Source organism: Sander vitreus, chromosome 13 (genome assembly GCF_031162955.1).
Source record: "Sander vitreus isolate 19-12246 chromosome 13, sanVit1, whole genome shotgun sequence".
NCBI lineage: Eukaryota > Metazoa > Chordata > Actinopteri > Perciformes > Percidae > Sander > Sander vitreus.
The window spans coordinates 6,113,408-6,133,857 of record NC_135867.1 but is presented as its reverse complement, the minus strand read 5'-3'; the positions used below and the strand labels follow the sequence as shown (position 1 = coordinate 6,133,857).

The following is a 20,450-nucleotide window of genomic DNA, read 5'->3' as shown; positions in this document are numbered from 1 at the left end:
ACTTGACACTGAAACAGGAACCTGTTCTTATTTAAATCTGCACACATTATGATGCTAAACTTCCAGTTTATTTTACCAATGACTGCTGATTTCGTCTCTTCATATTCAACTGTTGCTCAGAGGGATCTTTGTCCCTTTCTGCAATTTCAATTGTCAGTCTGGTTGAACCATACTACAGTGTTTTGTTCTCCATGTACAAAACAAACCCTTCATACAAAATAACATCTATTTGTAAAAAAGACTTTCTACAAACCAAAAGCATCAAAGACCATTCAGACATATAGAGTAATGCTCTCAGACATCTGACTTGACCCAATCAAGCTTTTGTTGCAGGAGATTACTGACTTTTGAATGGTAAATAAGACGGCAGATAAAATGACCAGCAGTTTACAGTGATTATAATGCTGATAGAAAGCCATCCAAATTGCCGCGTTACGTGTGTTACGGTGGGAAAAGGTCATTTAAAGGCAATAGGTGAGTTTTTAAGACAGGGCCGATACATGATATGAACATGAAAATGTTGGCATTACAGTGTCACAGCTAACCACCAATGAACTACCTTAATAACCACTTTGTGGAACAATTCACACAGTTTTGTATGAAATAAGTGCTTTTTGTTTAGATGTGTTCACACTGTGCGTGTGTGAGTGAGGATTGATTGATTGGTTGATTGCAATCGATGAGTTTCCAGCCGCTCTGCTCACTTGCTGTTGCCCCGGATTGTTCGCTGTTTGGTCATGGTCGTCAGCATCTGGCTGATGTAAGAGGTCAGGAGGTCATCCATTTTGTAGCCCTGAAAGGGTTGAAGGTCAAAGGTCAGACATAGTATTAAATTGAAATGTATTTATTGGGATTATGGCTCTATTATTTATATATATATATATATATTCTTTTTTTTCTTTTTTTTTTCGTGATGTGCTTTTCACTGGAAATGTATAGTTATAAGAAAACCCCATTGTTTTGATGTGATCAAAAGTATTTCCTGTGATTTATTCCCTCACTCTTTACCCAAAATTCAGGCTATTTCTCACTATAAATGAAGTTTGAATAAAAAAACAAAAAGAACCAGTGATGGAAAGTAATTTATTTAAGTACTGTACTTAAGTATGATTTGGACATACTTGTACTTTACTTTACGTATTTTCATGTTATGCTACTTCATACTTTTTACTCCACTACATTTGTTTCACACTTGAAGTCAATTTTTAAATAACATATTTTTTTATGATATGATGCATTACTGTACTACTAATATACCCACTAGTTTACAAAGTATCTAAAATTATCTCCACAATGACAAACAACAACATTAACTTACTTGTAATGGAATATTTTTAGACTATGTCATCTTTAAAGGGCTGATCTGAGGTTATTAATGTGTGCAGTGGCAAGAAAGGAAAATAACTATAGTGTAATGTGTTTTTTTGGGCACTTTGGCATTGTGTCATGAATGTGGCAAAATCATCTGTTTTGTCACAAATATAAAAATCTGCCCATTCTGTTCTATTGTTAAAATCATTTTTGGCCAAAAGCTGCTAAACTCAAACACAGGAGCAATGACTAAGTACAAATAAACTGCTCCAAATGTACAAATATATTGACATATTTAAAGTCGCACTTCTATACTGAACAAAATTATAAATGCAACACTTTTGTTTTTGCCCCCATATTTCATGAGCTGAACTTAAAGATCTAAGAATCTTTCTATGTACACAAAAGGCATATTTCTCTCAAATATTGTTGACAAATCTGTCTAAATCTGTGTTAGTGAGGGGCACCTAGTTAGCTCACCTGGTAGAGCAGGTGCCCATATATAGAGGCTTATTCTTTGACGCAGCAGCCGCAGGTTCAACTCTGACCTGTGGCCCTTTGCTGCATGTCATTCCCCCTCTCTCTCCCCTTTCATGTCTAAGCTGTCCTATCCAAATAAAGGCTTAAAAATAATCTTAAAAAAGAAAATCTGTGTTAGTGAGCACTTCTCCTTTGCTGAGATAATCCATCCACCTCACAGGTGTGGCATATCAAGATGCTGTTTAAACAGCATGATTATTGCACAGGTGTGCCTTAGGCTGGACACAATAAAAGGCCACTCTAAAATGTGCAATTTTACTGTATTGGGGGGGGTCTGAAAACCAGTCAGTATCTGGTGTTAGGGTCATTCGTGAAGAGAACACCTCTCCAAAGTGCCAGACGCCATCGAATGTGAGCTGCAGTCAGGTTGAGAGAGAGAGAGAGAGAGAGGGATGAACCCTAACCCTAACACCAGATACTGACTGGTTTTCGGACCCCAGTTTGACAATACAATACAGTTTTACAATACAGTACAGTAAAACTGCACATTTTAGAGTGGCCTTTTATTGTGTCCAGCCTAAGGCACACCTGTGCAATAATCATGCTGTCTAATCAGCATCTTGATATGCCACACCTGTGAGGTGGATGGATTTTCTCGGCAAAGGAGAAGTGCTCACTAACAGATTTGTGAACAATATTTGAGAGAAATAGGCCTTTTGTGTACATAGAAAAAGTCTTCGATCTTTGAGTTCAGCTCATGAAAAATGGGGGCAAAAACAAAAGTGTTGCGTTTATCATTTTGTTCAGTGTATTTTGAAAGCTAAAATCCCATAAATCCTTATTATCTGGTTATTGTGACCACTGTAGTGCATGCACTGTACATCTTATTAAACTCAGTTTCTCACCAGTGAGGTCTCACACAGCAGCTTGCTGCCTCGGACCAGGTTTCCGATGGTGATGTGGAAGTACGTGTTGCCGCTGCTCCAGTTGGAGATTTTTGTGAAGGGGTGAGTGATGAGGATGTCCTGCAGGAAATGAGCACACACACACCATGTTGATACAGTACTGTACTCTGTACACAAACTCATACATACTGTACAAAGACATTAAAAGTACACACGCTCTCCCACAGCTAAAAGAATGAAATGGTTGTGGTGCTTTAGATACAGTCGACTGTACTTGAAGACACGCTGACCAAGATCTAAATCCCCAGTTCCAGTTTGTAAAGTTTATACTGTAGGTGGATTATGGGTAATGAAGTTCTTTAATCACACAAACGCATTACACAGGAAAACCCAGAAAAGTGCAGACTATGAGACTTTCTGTGTTGCTCAAAGCACAAGACATCTTTTGTCCCAGGCTGTTGTCATGTTGACATGACGGTGCACAAACTACACAACTGATCTCAGACCAGGTTTACTGATTAGATTAACCCACATAGAGAAATCCAAATGATCACGAAATTCAACGAAAACACGAGAAGTCACTGTCCCACAGTGACTTGTCAACAAACACATAGAGTGAGTGTTTATCACATAACAGAACAGTAGCGTAAAGAATAGCACAGACTGATTTTTTTTTTTTTTTTTTTTTTACAAACCACAAGAAAGGTTGTGGTGGAGAAAAGAAACGTGAATTAACCTTTTAATCTACAGAAATCCGACATCAAACAGCGTGCACCACACAGAAATATCTAGTTAAAGTAATACTATTATACTATACTACTAAGATTTTCATTTAAATAAGTCTGTTAAGTTAAATCTATTGCAGAATGAGGTAACACAATGGTGATTGAGCCTGTGGCCCACTAATAAAAAAAGCCCCGAACTGTGACATTCCCTGGAAAAATCACAAGCGGCGCACAGTTAGTGACGCGCAGAGAGGGTAGGCGGAGCTAACGCAACAACACACAGTGCTGCTTGGATCTCTGGAAGGCAATTACTGCTTTTCGCCAAAGAGAATGAAACGGAGATCTTCGAGATTTAAGTGAAAACGGAGATTCACGGTGATGTGCAGACACATTTCTTTCTGAATGGCTTGAACTAAAGGTCCCGTCATGACCACTTGAGTGTAATTTTGAGTGTAGACTTGTGTATTTGACACTGGACTCCAACTACTTTTTGGCTGCCAAATGTCAAAGTTTTCTATTATGGCTTTAAGCTTTTAGATTACAGGAAACTGATATTTTAGATTACAGTATCTGTATTTTTAAATTCTGAAACCTGTATATTAGGGAACGACTTTGTTCTCAAAATTATCATTCTCATGCACGACTATGATAAGTGTGGACCCACCTTAGACTTAGGATCAATGAGACTGACTCCGTGTTTGTTAATTGCTATCAGGAGGGTTTCTGGGTAACTTGGATCAGTTGTTTGCTGCAGAAAGAACAGAAAAGAATAATTATAAACAAAACTTTTTATACAGTGCTGAAAAAAAACAGAGGTGGAAAGTAACCAAGTACAAATGTACATTTTGATGTACTTGTACTTTACTCCATTTTATGCTACTTTATACTCTGACTCAGAGGCAAATATTGTACTTTTTACTCCACTGCAATGATTTTTTTTAAAGATTTTGTTACTTTGCATATTCAGATTATTAATGCAAAATATAATAAACTAATGAATGATAATGTATTATTAAAGAGGAAACTACCCAGCGGTATATGGTATATACAGTATAAAGGATAATAAAAGTATATCTTTTGTACTTTTAAGTAACATTTTGAATGCAGGACTCCAAAATGTACACTTATATTCAGCTTTTAAAAACAAAATACAAATGTCAAACGTCTTTACCTTGACTTCAAAAAAGGCAGAACCAAACGTGGTCCACTTGTAGATGATTTTGAGGAAGGAGAGTTTGGCTTCTTCTTGAGTCTTTCCTGAGTGTTTGTTGAACAGCAACATGATGGACTGAGAGGGAAACATACATTTATGAACATTTATTCATCAGTGAGTGAGTGAGAGAGAGAGAGAGAGAGAGAGAGAGAGAGTATTCATCCATTCATTATGTTTACACACTGTGGCCTCTGTCTTACATTTAGTAAAAATAAATTAAGATATCACTACATCTGAATGACAATATTAGAATTAATAACATGATTTCTTCTCTTGACTATTGGTATCATTTGGTATTGAGTCTCTAATGTCCATTGATTTGCTATTGTCTATTGATAATCAATTTCAATATTAGAATACCAGCGTACACTCATGTAACACCTTCTCTTATTGTGTAACTTGTGGGCCAACATGAATTTATGTGAAAAGCCAAATACTGATTATTCAGATGACAGTACTTGACTAGACATTAAAATATCTAAAACAATGAATGACAGAGAAGTCTGATTTCAGTCCGAGGTTCACAATTTGGGATTTCAACGACTATTAGATGGAACTTTGGTGATTCTCTGACCTTTCCTTTTTCCTCTAGCATCATTATAGTCAAAGTTTTAATTAGTCCAAAACCTTTGTTAATGAACAAAGACCTGATGACAATCCCATCAGACTCAGCTGCTCTTTCCTTAAACTGAGATGGTGAACATTATAATAACTGATACGTCAGCTCACCCTCTTCCAGTCGTCGGGGGACAGATGTCTGATCTGGTCCTGAGGGACAAGCTCCTTCAGGATCTTGGACATATTTTGGAAGTGGGATTTATCCTCCCCAAACTTCACCCTGTAGATCAGCGCTGCCAACTGGTACACCTCCTCCCTTTGACACCTGTGGTAGCCTCGCAGATACTTAGGCAGCTCCTGCAGAGGGAAGACGGTCGCTGTTAAGATACTGCGTGACTGTAAATGTCTGTTAATAGCAGTGCTCAGTGCCAAATACTTTATTGTACTGTATTTCCATTTAATATAACTTTATACTTCTGCTCACTACGTCTCAGAGGTAAATAGTATACTTTTTACTCCACTACATTTGTCTGACAGCTTTAGTTTCTTATAGATGACAGTTTTTCATCCCTGTTCCTGTCCAGTGAAAACCATGTATCTCCAGACATGTTGATGTTGAATGTTTGTCATAAATTGAAGGATGAAGTGTTCCTTTATGTGTTGAAAAAAATCTCCTACTTCTTTTAAGATTATTTTTTGGGGCTTTTTCTGCCTTTATTTGATAGGACAGTTAGGTGAGAGAGAGGGGGAAGACGTGCAGGAAATTGTCACAAGTCGGATTCGAACCCTAGATTAAAGTTGTCTTATTGATATTTCTTTCTCTTTTCTTTATTTGCACATTTGGTATTGAGGTAATCCAAAAGTAACAGAAAGTAATCAAATTACTTAAATATTGTGGTACTTGGATTAGGTTACTACATTATTTAATAGGTAATTATTTATTGTATTGCAATACATTTTGAAATTATTCCACCCCTGGGTATCAGTATCTCAACGCATCATGAAAAGAACATGATGGAATACCCTAACATTTTAGGACTCTGGTGTGAACATTTCTGAGAGCTGTTACTCACTTGGTAGTAGTGGAAGATGGAGTCAGCCATGGAGTCTTTTCCTGGCACGGTATTGGTCCACAGCTTCTTCATGAAGAACACCTGATATGTAAGTGAAGGCACTACACCTGCACACCCAACACAGAGGTGATAAAGAGAAACAGTTACAGGAAGAATCAATGAGAAGATACAAAACATGAGCTTTACAGAAATCTCTTTTTTTTTTTTTTTTACCGTCTTTCACATGTCTGGCTTTCTTGATCCAGTCAGTCAGGTGCCTTACAAAGTCGAAGAAGAAGTCGCCGTCGGGCACACTGATGACCTGGAAAACCAGAAACATTTGAAGATGTTAATGTGTCTCCAAACCAGTGCTGAATGGTAATCAGTGTTTTAACCCTAAGCATGAGATATTCTGGAGCTTTCGATCGTATTACACATTTCTCCTCAGCAGATGGAGTTGTAGATCTTAACTTTTAAGACGGAGACCCAACGAAAGACAACAAACAAGGTTATAAAACTTCCGAAAACCGCCCTGAAAATTTCTATACAGCATAATGCAAGTGTCTTGAATCCATTTGGGGGCTCATGGAAATCCCAACACATCTATTTCCCCTAAACTATTGCTAAACAAAGCATGCATAACAAATTCCTTCATGGGAGGGTAATCCAAATGTTTATAACCCCTTTTGTGGTCTTTTGTTGGGTGTCGAAAGACTCCTTAGCGCCATTCAATAGACTTTTTTTGGGACCATACAGAGCCTAGGGAGGTGAGAACTATATAGAACAGAAATCTTCAACAGGGGGTCCTTAGAGTTACTACAGGGGCGGCCACCAAATTATTTTTAAAATTTGTCTTGATAATATACATCCTGGTATGTTGGTTGTGGTTACTAGAAAATAACCCTACCTGTGTAGCTGTATTGGTTGAGATTGCCTAAGAAAGACACTGAAGAAGGGTGTCTTGTCCTAAACTCCTGAAATCGTATTCATTGCAGTGCTTTCCTAATTGCCTTGACATATTTTTCATCTACATTAAGGATTTACACAACATTGATGATATGCTTTTTTATTTTATTTTTGAAAGATTATTTTTTTGGGCATTTTCAGTCTTTATTTTGATAGGACAGCAGAAGACATGAAAGGGGAGAGAGAGGGGGAATGACATGCAATAAAGGGCCGCAGGTCGGAGTCGAACCCCGGGCCCACTGTGTCGAGGAGTAAACCAACTGAGCTATCTGGGCGCCTAACATTGATGACATGCTTACAAAGGTAGCCATCCACAGATAAGACAGTTAAACTATAGGATTTAATGTGCCACATGTATGTTTAAATGTGCTCTAAGCGATGTTGGGTGACGGCACTTCTTGTTGACGTTCGAAGTATTTTCAAACAAAACGAGGCTAGCTCGCCCCTCCCTCCTCCTCATCCCGTCACCTCTCCCTCCCTTCCGTGCTTCCGCGCACTAACCCCACAACTCCCAACCCCCAAATCCTTCTTGTTGGTTATTGGCTGGAACCCTGGAAAACTGTTTGTCATGTTTGGTGGTGCAGGTTGGCCAGTCTGTTTTTGTTGCCATTTGTGGAGCCTGGGCTGTCTATAGAGACTGTGTTTTTTTTACAGTGTGTTCAGGGGACAGGCAGCTAGCGGATAGTGAGGAGATGTTTGCTGTATGTGACAAAAAATGTTATAGCCTAAAAAACGCGTGACATCGCTTAGAGCACCTTTAACATTAAAACATTATGTATAAATATATTAATATGTCAACAATTATTATTTTAATAGATTATTATTAGATTATTGTATTATAGGCTTTAGGCCACCCTACATGTTATTGTAGGCCCAGTTTAATATGCAACTCAATTTCCAGTAAATGTAGTAGGGGGTCGCCACTCCGTCTCTCTTTTAGCTAAATGTTGAAGACCCCGGATATAGAGTTTTTATTGTTTTTGGGTAAACTGTTTCTAAACTAAAGTGTGAAAGTTGAACAGTTTCAAACTCCATCTGCTGAGGGTTCAGTTAAAAGCTCGGAACAAAAATTAACTTTCAAACTTAGTGCATAAAAATTAAATGGTGGTAAAAAAAGAGTTTATACTGTATGTGTAACCAGAAGCATCGATGCTCGAAACAACAACTTCCTTTAACATCTTTACATGATCACAAAATAAAAACTCTTTAATCACTGACAAAGATAAAACTGTGTGGTAATTGATTACTGCTTTGCTTTCTACTGAAGAAAACGTGTGCACTAAATAGATATTTACTACAATCCAGATAATTAGGCTACAGATAGTCTTCACCTTGTCAGTGATCTTAACAAAAAGACAGAAGCCTTCGGAGGATTTGAGTAGAAGACGTCCAGAGATGTTGTGGCAGAAGTCTTTGGCTTTGGTGCTTGACTCCACTTCAAAAACCTGAGAACACAAGAAGGCTGCTATTATATGAAAATACTTTATGTATACAAAAAGAACCAAATGAGTAAGAGTATAAAATGTTATGGCAAATATTTTCACAATAGCGTTTTCAGTGTCCTGATTGTCTCGGAGTCTCAGCACTGTCATTGCAGCCGGGGAATAACTGTAATGGCACTGTAGCATCACTTTCTACCTTTATATTCTAAAGTTGTGGACATCACAACTGTATGGAAGCTTTATATATATATATATATATATATATATATATATATATATATATATATATATATATATATATATATATATGCTTGTCATATATGCTTTATATTTCAAAAAAGACATTTATACAACTTTATACAATATGGGACCTTTAACAACAACATTGACAGTAAGCTACTGGTCGTACCAGAACAAGTAAGGCTATAGCTGCTAAACACAGTACATTTAATGGAGCAAGGGTGCAATTTATGGTAATTGCATTATTATATATTATGTAATAATATCTGTTTTGGATTTATGTCGTCACTGACCTCGTCTGCGTCATCAGGGAAGTAAACTTTGTGGAAGATCTGAGTGGTCTTGTGCTGGATGGCCTCCACCTCCACCAGGTGAGGAGGGTACTTTCTTGATCCATTTCTACAACAAATAATAGATGAGAGATGAAAAATGGACGCATACTGAACATAATAGAAATACTGTTTAAGCAGACCAGAAGAATGTGTGTGTGTTACCGTAAGGCCTTCTGAAGCCGCTGCATGCAGTCTGCAGCCAGCGGGTAGAGTTTCTTGGCCTGGAGGAACTTCTGGACATGAGGCAGCAGGATGTTACTGGGAGGAAACAAACCAGTGCAGAGCCACAGCAGCTCCCAGCCCTTCTCCTCACTGTACCTACACACAGACACACACAGACAGACAGACACACACACACACACACACACACACACACACACACACACACACACACACACTCTTATGAGCTCTTATGGCATAAAATAAAAAGAAGCACTGATATAGTGTGAGTTGGAGAGTTTATAAAACATACAGTATAGTCCTCTAGTGAGTTAAATACTACATGGCGAATAGCATGTGGACATGTTCTCCCCCAATGAAGTTAGTTAGACAATAATGTACCTCAGATTTGGGGAATGCACATTCTTGTTTCGACTTGGCACCCTGTACATGCAGTAACTACAATTTTTGTTGGGCCCTTGGGAACATATCAGATTTACGATGATTGTTTTTGGGCATTTGATGCCTTTATTTTCATAGGACAGAGGAAGACATGAAAGGGGAGAAGGAAGGGGAATGACATGCAGCAAAGGGCCGCAGGTCGGAGTCGAACCCAAGGCCGCCGCGTCAAGGATTAAACCTCTATATATGTTCTACCAACTGAGCTAACCCGGCCACATATCATCAGATTTGAAGTAAATACTTGTCAGCAAACAGTTGCTTATTTACACATCCAGCAGTTTGGAGTTGTGTTTCTGATGCAGGACTTTCACTTGTTTACGTGTAAGAGTTACACTGTGGCATTGTTACTTTTACTTAAGTAAAAGATTTGAGTACTTCTTACATGAGTTTTTAACACTCTGATGAACACTTAAAATCAGTTATACACTAAAACATCTACTTACTTCTATTAGAGATTATATTTGTACGGTTAAAATGCACACTGTTTTTCACATGATGTACATATCACCATGCACACATGTCAGTCTTTAATATAATATAATATAAATCCTACATGCTGTACATGCTATACATACTTATTTGCTGTTCTTGTTCTAAGCTGTTTGTCTATTTCGGTGTAAAAAAGTCAAGTTAAATTCCCCTTTTTTAATGACCACACATACTTGGCCATTTTGTGTGTGTGTGTGTCTGTGTGTCAGACTTACTTGATGTGATTATCAGTGAGCTGTTTGATAATCTGACAGAAGATCTCGTTTTTGAGCGGCTCTGCCTTCAGCGCTCCTTCAAAGATCTGATCGGTGAGCTCGTTGACAGAACGCACACGTTTGGACGGGTAGTCGCCCATATACTTCATTATAGGTAAAGCCGAGGTCAAGGACATCAAACATTAACACAACAACAGGAAGGTGTTTTTGAATTTGTAACAGATAATACTTAATACATAATTAAAGGGGTACTCAAGAAAAAAAAGATTGATTGATGCAAACATTTAACATGCATACAGAACCCACACACCCTTCACTAAAGGATATCTATAAAGGCCAGGCAAGCCTCCTGGGAGAGCTCCTCGTGAGCCAGGACTTTCTTCAGCAGAGGCTGTTTGAGAGGCTCCCTGGTGCAGCTCCACAGACGCTCCTTCCCTCGGCTCTTAGGGATCATCACCCTGCTCAGAGTGCTCTTAGGAGGAGGCCTGGAAAACAAGCAGGAATGGTTAGAAATAATGAATTGCACATTTGAACATACACACTTTTTATCTATGCTGTATGTGAAGGATTAGGAAACACACCTAAAGTAGTCGTAAGAGAACTCCTCCAGTGTGTAGGCTTTAGTTTTGTCGTAGATGCTCATCTGGGACATATTGATGGATTCTCGCCTCTGATCAGGAGTCATAGTCACAAGAGCCTGAGATGGAGAAAGACAAAGAGAAAAAATGGATTTGGGAGTTATAAGACTATGATCATTTCACAGACAAACATTTCCTCCTGAAATATCATTAAACAGATTTTTATAAATGAATCAAGGGGACCACCTACAAAATTAATATCAGTAAAGTGTATGCTATATTTAGAATATTTCACTGCTTTACTTTGCCATCAGACAGCTCTTTAAAACACAGAAGTGAAACCGTTATCTATCTATGCTCTCTTCAAAGCCATCAGACTCCTTTGACAAAAACAGTAATTTTACCACGCAGAACTTGTTATTGTGTGACTTTGGCGTTTTAAATAGTTAGTTTGTATTCCCCAACAATGTGGGCTGTGTGCCAACGTAGGGTTTACAGTGAACAACTAATTCATAAAAAGAAATAAAGAATTTACAATAAAGAATGGAAATAGATTAATTAAAATCCTAATTTAGCAATTAGCATGCTCAATCAAGATACATCCCACATGGTAACTAGTATGGTACATGGTAGCTAGCTAGCAAAAACCCTTTGCAGCCCTGGGCCAAACTCACCACTATGTCATACTGCGGTCTGGTGATAGTGGGCAGTACGTAGACACAGTCAGCAGGGAAGTCTCCTCTCTGTTTGGTCCTGTCGTTGATGCCGTGAGCCCAGCCAGAGTTCATCACATGCTCTCCGTCGTGTTCATCCAGGATGATCAGATCCCCCTTGGAGAAACTCAGGAATGTGGAGTCTACCCCCACTGCAAGATAGCGATTACACATAAAGACAATTAAATATATACATGACGTCCATAATCTTTAACAAAAAACAATCAAAGCATGCTTTCTTCTCAGTGAATCTTACCGGGGTTGGGACAGTCCAGAAGTCCCACCACATACTTGGACTTCTTCCTCAGACCCTCGAGGAAGGTGACCACCAGATCGCGGATGTCCTCTGCGTTGTTGGAGGTGAACGTGTACTCGTCTCCTTTGATGGTGGCCAAAGTAAAACTCTGACCCTGGAGTTTACCCCCTCTGGAAAATGAAATTTTACTTTAGGCTTTTTTTTTTTTTTTTTTTTTTTTTTTACAATGTATTAAAAAAATTCCCAAATTCTTCACTTTAATTAAGGAGAAAAATAAATTTACACCAATAAATTTCAGCTTTCCTGATGAGTTTAGTGCTAATGTGCTGATGTTTTGACCTGTTGATGGTGCTAGATTAAAAGTTGAGGGATCACCAAAGTTATAACAATTCATCCAGAAAGACATTAATGTATGCACAAAATTTAATGGCAATACATTGAATAGTTGTTGAGACATTTCACTAAAAAAAACAAAAACAAATATGAACCTCATGGTGGCGCTAGAGGAAAAGCCAAAGGATCACTAAAGTCAGTACACTTATCCTCTGGGGTCTATGAATGTCTGTACAAAATTCCATGGCGATCTATCCAATAGTAGAGATATTTCAGTTCAATCAGTAAAGCTAGCGTGGCTAAAAAAGAAAGACATGCTTCTTGCAGTCATACGAAAGAGCCTTTTATTAGACTCCAAATGATGTTGTGGAATATCATTTTGATTCTTTTTTAATCAGTGTTGTTTCGAGGACATTGCATTATCATACCTGCTACTGGACACAGCAGTGATCTCTGGGAACGAGAGTTCCAGAAGGACCTGCTCCTGCTCATCCACAAAGTAAACCCCAGTCCAGTTCACTGCCACAATCACGTCATTCTTGGGCAGACTGGGTCCTGTGTAGACAGACGGTGTCATATCCATGAAAAAAGACCTACAGATATCTACAGTAGAAAGACATATTTACAATAATATATAGCCTACCAACCTGAGAATTTGAAGGCCTCATAGAAGCGTGAGAAGAGTAAAGGCCACTTTAAACGAGCAAAATCCACCACGTCCTCCTTCACCTTCTGTGTGTTCAGCCTCCTCTTAGTGTAAACTCCCTGCACAGACAGTTACAGTAAGTCACTGTTGCACAAGTTGTTAAAAAAAGAAGAAGTCAGTTTTGGTGACAGATACCTTTTTGTGGGCATTGATGATGAGCTCAGCCCACTTCTCTGCAGTCTTAGTAGAGGTGATTTCTCTGTCGGGGATGTAAGAGGGGATGAGACTGAGCAGGCGATCTTGTTGGATCTCAGAGCCGTAATCCACATAGTACTGCTGTGAGGCCAGCTCTGCGAGGTCCTCTTCCTTTTAGACGGACACAGGGTGAAAAGGATCATGAAAACAAAATCAAATATATGATAGAGTGACTGACAGACAGTTCTTCTGCAGCTGTGTTAAAGATACATATGTTAGAATACACCCTGCTAAGTCCTGCTACACCCTGCTATGCCCTGCAGTGCCCTGCTACGTCCTGCTATGCCCTGCAGTGCCCTGCTACGTCCTGCTATGCCCTGCAGTGCCCTGCTATGCCCTGCTACGCTCTGCTACACCCTGTAACGCCCTGCAGTGCTCTGCTACGCCATGAACTACTACAACTACTATTTCTAGTCATAGTTCCATTATCTTTATTGTTACTATTATTGCCACTGTTCCTCACTGTCACCGTCAGACACCGCCTACCAAGAGCCTGGGTCTGTCCAAGGTTTCTCACTAAAAGGGAGTTTTTCCTCGCCACTGTCACACTAAATGTTTGCTCTTGGGGGAATTACTGGAATTACTGGAATTGTTGGGTCTTTGTAAATTAAAGAGCATGGTCTAGACCTACTATCTGTAAAGTGTCTTGAGATAACTCGTTATGATTTGATACTATAAATAAAATTGAATTGAAAATTGAATATAAACTATTCATATGTTTTGTGGGCAAATAAATATGTAAATTAACTAAAGCTGTCAAATAATTGTGAAAATTACAATATTTGCCTCTGAGATGTAGTGCAGTAAAGTACACGTACCTCAAATTTAAGTATAGTACTTGAGTAAATGTAACTTAGTGTCATTCTACCACTGGTGTGAACAGGATCTCCTCTTAAAATAAGTCAGTAATCTACCAATCAAGCACATCAACTGCATGTTAAACAAAACAAAGCTGCTCACCCTCTCACAGCGGTACTCTCCGAATTTCACCCCTCGGACGGTCTGCTGGTAAATGAGGTTTGTGGCGACGTAGTCCTCCACAGGGTTGTGCCAGGGGTTGAAGATCTCCTTCCTGAAGAAGAGCCTCCAGGGGGCGTTCCTCTCCTGTGCGCCCTGCTCCTTGGCATACTGCTCACACTGGGATACGGCGTCCATGACGTGGTCGCTGCCGCTGCCCAGTGACGACACCTGACCCAAAACAGATCTTTCAGATTTGAATCTTTAACCTCCAACTATACTAATATGCACTGTAAAAATACTCCATTCTATAAGATCTTCATATGTTTGTAGCGTCGCTGTCCTGTGAGAACCACGTATCTCTATAAAAGTCAACTTTTCATGGTGTCAGAAAAGCCGCCCTGTTTTCAGCTTTGTGACGATGCATTTTCCAGCGGATCCAAGAGGCTTTTTAAAGACTTAATTTAGCTTAAGAAGTATGAGAATTATAACACACATAAAGGAACACCTCATCCTTCAGTTTATCACAAACATTCAACATCAACACATCTGGAGATACATGGTTTTCACTGGACAAGAAGGGGATGAAAAACTGTCATCTGAAAATGTACAAATGTAGTGGAGTCAAAAGTACAATATTTGCCTCTGAGATGTAGTTGAGTCGAAGTATACAGTGTATCAAATGAAAATACTCAAGTAAAGTACAAGTACCTCAAATTTGTACTTAAGTTCCACCTCTGCATAAAAACACAAAATATATACTGGATATATACTGGTCTAATGTCTTAGTTTCACCTTGTCAAACAGGGCGATGTACAGCGAGAAGCCAAAGCGATCTCTCAGGTTGATCTTCTCCGCCAGAGCGTTGCAGAGCTCACTGGCGGTGGTGGCGGAGTCTGCCAGGAGAGTCTTGGTGGTGCCATCCATAAACGTCACTGGTAGCATGATTGGCTTCTTAGATTTGGTGGCCTGAGGGGTGAAAAAAGGTTGTTTAGTATTTAATAACTAAACGGTCATTTTTATGCCCTACAAATGTCATTCTTTTAAAAGAAAAGGCATGTGGCTGAGATAAAGCATATTTTGTTTTCTTGATGTAAAACAGAAATAAAAATAGTAAAAAGTAAAACTATCTTACTGAACTTTAAGATTTGGTCACTTGTTTAATGTTTTTTTTTTAAAGATTTTTTTTGGGCTTTTCCACCTTTAATTTGACAGGATAGTTAGGTGAGAAAGAGGAGAGAGAGCGGGGGAAGACATGCAGTAAATCATCACAGGTCGGACTTGAACCCTGGACCTCTGCGTCGAGGCATAAGCCTCTAAGTATATGTGCATCTGCTCTACCCACTGAGCCAACCCGGCCACATGATTTTTGTTTGAATTCCCAACAATGTTTTCTGATATAATCAATACAACTAACGTGATCTGGACCTGAATAAACAGCAGAAGGTGGATAACTAATTAAAAATGATTTGAAAAGTAAAAATGTTTTAGCAGAAATCAACATTTGCCCCTTATGTGTCAGCATAATATTCACTGTTGAAACAATCCCACTTTTAGTTTTAGGTGTATAACGTCTCCTGACAGGCCGCAATTGTATACAATTTATTTAAATCATTGTTGAGGAAACTGAATTCAGTGTTTTTTAAGGACTTTTCAGAACCTGAGCCGACAACTCAAACACAGATCAGCGAGCATGTTCAGTACCTGTAACTCCAACCAAGATGGCGGCTGGGTCCTTGTGCGGTTGACAAACGTCCTCCTCAACCGTTCCTCACAATATGGAGCATAACCAGGGGGACCGTTGATTAAAAATGTCCGTAAAGACTGACAACAGAGGGAAAGAAAAAAACAACAGATAGAGGGTCAGAGAACACCTTCATTAAATCAATGAAGCGGAGTGAAATTAGTGCTTGAAACATGGAAATACAAACAGATTCAATTGGAGATCAGAAAGGCTTAAGGTGGCACATGCCAAAGATTAGAGACCAATGCCAAAGTTTTTTATTGTTGCATAACACCAAGAAGAGCAGCACATCCTCACAATAGCTAGGAAATGTTATTTTAAATGATTCATTTTCTTTCTATAATTATGGTTGCTTTATTGGTACAACCTCAGACTCCCTGGCGTTTATGATGGGGACAGAAAGAAGCTGTGCACAGTGCGCTGCTGTCTATCTAGTGACTTTGAGTGTTTTAAATAATCAATCTGTGCTGTCTATACCCTCGATTCGCTTATTTCTTTGGCTCAGATCAGTCTGGATTTCTCATAGTTAGTTTTATTTATTTATTTATTTTTACTGTGTATGTTCTGTTTTTTTTATGTTCACAGCAAAAACTGCTTTTGATTATGGGATCAATGAAGATAAGACAATGGAAAATGAATTATAGTCATCACCAGAATTCTTTGCGCTAAATCCCGACTTAGTAAAACATTTTTTTAATGTTTAGTTAGAGTGAGATTGCTGACTTTTTAACATCGTTCATGTCCCTTCAAGTTTAACACTCATATTCAGTCTGCATTTTCTGAATATTTTCATGAATTACAAATGTGAAATTGGAAAAAGTGACTGCAGAGAATAAAGCACAGACAGTGAATTCCACAAAAGACAAGTTCATTTTGACCCACAAAATGAACTAATCAGGAAGCCATGGGTTAACTGCAGTATTTAAAAGCTGTAATATCACCATACATTGGGTGCTATTCGGATGTGAAGTAAGTTAAGAGTTTTCTTACTTTGACAAACTTCTCGGAGGGGGCGAAGCAGCCCACGCACAGAGACAGCAGGATCCATCCGCGGGCGTGGCTGCTCTTGGACGGATTTTGAGTGAGCTGTTTGCAGATCTGACAGTAGATCTCATCCCTGAGACAGAGAAACAACAGCTGAGCAAAACCAGATGCAAAACACAGTGCTGTAATAAATTATTGATTCAGAGCATTATATTTCGCTGGTAAAATTGCAATGAAAATTTGTATAAATATTCATGAGATGATATTCTTAAAATGATAATTCTACATTATTTTGGTGCCTCCATGTTTAACACCACCGTCACATTAAAATTACACCTTAAAGGAGGACTCTGCCAATTTAACATTGAACGTCTATAACATTTTGCATCAAAATCGATGCAGCAGAACCAGAGATATTGTCTTTTTTATTCCCCGCATTCTTCGTCTTTGTAAAGACCCGCCTACATTACCCACAATGCAACTCCATCGCTAACAGCTCAGTCAGAGATTTGGGTGTATTATGTTAGTAGCAGCTAATGTAGCCTAGAGTCTCTAGCCTTCAGCAGAGATGAGCGGCGGGCTACAGAGGTCTGGTAAGCTCGCTTCTTTCTAACTCCACACCTCCAGATTTGTTCTTTATTTTTTAAACTTGTAGTCTTCAGACCTAACCGACACTGACTCATGTGCCATTGTTTGAGGACACCAGACTTCACACAGCTTCCTCTGAAGCCACAAAAGGCTTTAAAGAACATTTTTTCACACTGATGTGTTAAATCGCTTGAAAAACCACAAATTGTTCCATGACAAGTTTTGAAAACCTTTTTGGAAAAATGTTTTAGCACAGTGCTGAAACTGAGGGCCATGTTACAAGGACCTTTGGGGGGAACTGAATTAATCCTTGTGTTTACTTTGACCACTTGACATTTCCTCTGGCTCTACAAAATTTTTACTTAAAAATCTAAAGGGCAAATTACTATGATATTTACTCCACACATTCATGCTCCACAGTATGAACCCTTCTCATTTTGGATACTCTTTTCTTTGGCTTTCATTAATAGGAGCAAAGGGCTGCCGGTTGGAACTGAACCCATGGCCACTGTGACAAGGACTGAGCCTCTGTACATGGGGTGCATGTTCAACCAGGTGAGCTAACCAGGCGCCCCCTCTGTGAACTTTCTTCTTGTGCCAGCCTTAAGTCGAAATGTCAACTTTTTAAATAAAGTCCATAGAAATGAGATTTATTAAACTAATTATTGTAACCAAGGATAAAACCTTTTGATTTTAACCCCCCATTACCTTTCCTTTAGCACCATCCTCTGGACAAACTCTACACAGTCTATACTGCAGGGTGTAACAAACAACTGCAGCCTCAAGTCACACTGAAAGTACCCATGATCCCACGCACTTGCCTGGATTTGGTGATGACATTAAAAGGAAGTTAAGATGCTAAAAATACGGTTGCCTGCAGGTCACCTGAGGGCGGGCCGCAAGATGCCGTTGCCGATGATGAAGTGAAGTTTCTCCAGGTTGGAGGTGGGTCGCTCCTCCAGCATACTGTTCCCCTGGAGGCCGTAGTCCCCATCGGTCAACTGCCTGGTCACCTGCCGCCGACATTCGAAGAGAAAAAAAACTCATCGACAAACAAACTAACTGGACTTCTATGCTCCGAAAGTACTTTGTAATCACCCTGTTGCAGGGTGCACTGCACCCTGCAGTGGTGTTTTACCATGAAATGTATTGCACTATTGCCCCCTCATAAAAATAGACCACATGAGAACAAACAAGGAAAATTAATATCAAAATATTTGGCATTTTCAGCTTGAATCCATAAGTAGTGATATCAGTATGTTGGTGATCTGTAAGTGCCCACTAAATGCTAAAAAATGTCAAAGTATAAACAAGAGACTCTGGTGAAAACTTAAAAAAGAAGTTGCTGGTTTGAGTCTCACCTCCTCAGTGAGTTTAGATTTCTTCTTCAGGGTGAGTGACACAAGTTTATGTTTGACAGAGTTCCTTCTCTGGCCATCTATGGAGCTGTTCTGTAGACACAAACATGGAGTGACAAAGCCATTTTGTATGTTTACCTGACCATCAGTAACAATTTGACCCCTCAGCATCATCTCACCTCTCCTTCTGCCAGCAGTTCCTGCAGCTCCCTCTTGTAGGTCCTCTTGCTGAGTGTTTCGTAGATCTTCGTCATGACGGGAATCTTTTCGCTGCCGTCATTAATGACCATCTGGCATTTTGGCTCCGGTAAATCTCCCATGAACCTCAACACGGTGATCCACACTGCTAATGCAGCCTGGAGGACAGAACGGGATGTTTAAATCAGCAGTAAGATGAGTGAGTCACTTTGTAACATGTCAGTTACAATATGTTTTCTTCTTAGCATACACACTAAAGGTGCTTTGCTAATTGTTTTAATATGAATTAATCATCCCTAGATTGTTTTTTAAGCATTAGCATTATTAACATAGCATCCATAAAGGACTGGAAGCCTCTGTGAAAAAAACCCCAGTGAATAGTTGAGAGCTTTAATGGTCTCACCAGCTGGTCTCCTTCGTCCTCGTGAAAAAGCAGAGGTTGTTTTAGTGGTCGTCTGATGTACGTGTGAGTGGAAACACCCTGGAAGTATGTGGCTGCAAACTTGGAGAACTTGTAATCGGACAAATCATCATCTTCCTCATCAGGTAACGGGATAGCTTCATTCAGCAGCTCTTCTTCAGCTTCCTCGCCGCAAGGAGTGTTCTCCAAGTCCTCAGTGGAAGGAAAACACACACATGGATAGAAGAAATATGTCAACATGTGTAACACATTTTATTTTACATGGAACTATTCTTTCACACTGGGCTTCTTTTGCACATTACCTGTGATTACCAGGTTATAGTGCAATAAAGTTTTAAGGTATACTGATACCTACACTGATAATGCACATATTGTTTGTATATATATATATATATAAAAAAATTTAACCATATTTTGTTTTCCTTTTTATTAATTTATTTAGTGCTTTTAATATACTTTGTTCTATTTTATTGTTTATTTCTATTTAAATATGTTCTGTGTGTGCAGCATGGAGGGGGCTACAACTACATTTCATTGTGCAATCCTGTAAACAGACAGTTAGCTACTAGATGATAATAAACAAGTTCTAGTTCTAGCAGCGAAAGCAGTGCTATTTTCTGAACTATAAGGAGTATAAGGATATTTGAATCACTAATCAATAATTTGTCAGGTGGCCAGAAACTCAACTCCAAATAAATGACAATGTTGCTCTACTGTATGTCTGCTTCAGTTGGAAATAAGCAATTGTTTCTTAACATTAGGGCAATAACTATACAGATATGTCAGGGGTGTGTGTCTGTCAGCTTGTTGTGGAGTTCTTCTGCCCCGAAAAAAGATGTCTGTGCTCAATTTCTGGAACATTCAGTCAGA

The 20,450-nt window shown here is 39.1% G+C and overlaps 1 protein-coding gene and 1 long non-coding RNA gene across 2 annotated transcripts in view; one reads left to right on the top strand and one right to left on the bottom strand.

Moving 5' to 3' along the window:
- Positions 1–700: 700 nt before the first annotated feature.
- myo7ab (myosin VIIAb) overlaps positions 701–20,450 on the bottom strand; it is a 39,341-nt gene continuing 19,591 nt past the window's right edge. The window contains exons 22-47 of the mRNA XM_078265746.1: positions 19,563–19,772; positions 19,141–19,317; positions 18,965–19,054; positions 18,489–18,616; positions 17,022–17,148; positions 15,992–16,111; positions 15,083–15,256; positions 14,291–14,518; positions 13,271–13,441; positions 13,077–13,194; positions 12,858–12,984; positions 12,097–12,266; positions 11,802–11,992; positions 11,131–11,246; positions 10,877–11,034; positions 10,550–10,703; positions 9,387–9,542; positions 9,186–9,291; positions 8,542–8,655; positions 6,479–6,566; positions 6,266–6,372; positions 5,364–5,549; positions 4,593–4,709; positions 4,086–4,169; positions 2,697–2,816; positions 701–793 (exon numbers count right to left, since the gene is read on the bottom strand). Of these exons, the coding sequence (XP_078121872.1) occupies positions 701–793; positions 2,697–2,816; positions 4,086–4,169; positions 4,593–4,709; positions 5,364–5,549; positions 6,266–6,372; positions 6,479–6,566; positions 8,542–8,655; positions 9,186–9,291; positions 9,387–9,542; positions 10,550–10,703; positions 10,877–11,034; positions 11,131–11,246; positions 11,802–11,992; positions 12,097–12,266; positions 12,858–12,984; positions 13,077–13,194; positions 13,271–13,441; positions 14,291–14,518; positions 15,083–15,256; positions 15,992–16,111; positions 17,022–17,148; positions 18,489–18,616; positions 18,965–19,054; positions 19,141–19,317; positions 19,563–19,772 (3,630 nt within the window). The remainder of the gene's footprint in view (positions 794–2,696; positions 2,817–4,085; positions 4,170–4,592; positions 4,710–5,363; positions 5,550–6,265; positions 6,373–6,478; positions 6,567–8,541; positions 8,656–9,185; positions 9,292–9,386; positions 9,543–10,549; positions 10,704–10,876; positions 11,035–11,130; positions 11,247–11,801; positions 11,993–12,096; positions 12,267–12,857; positions 12,985–13,076; positions 13,195–13,270; positions 13,442–14,290; positions 14,519–15,082; positions 15,257–15,991; positions 16,112–17,021; positions 17,149–18,488; positions 18,617–18,964; positions 19,055–19,140; positions 19,318–19,562; positions 19,773–20,450) is intronic.
- LOC144527593 (uncharacterized) lies at positions 17,521–19,897 on the top strand. Its single transcript, XR_013502838.1, has 3 exons — positions 17,521–17,608; positions 18,074–18,158; positions 18,484–19,897. It is a non-coding gene; the product is annotated as an uncharacterized LOC144527593 (long non-coding RNA).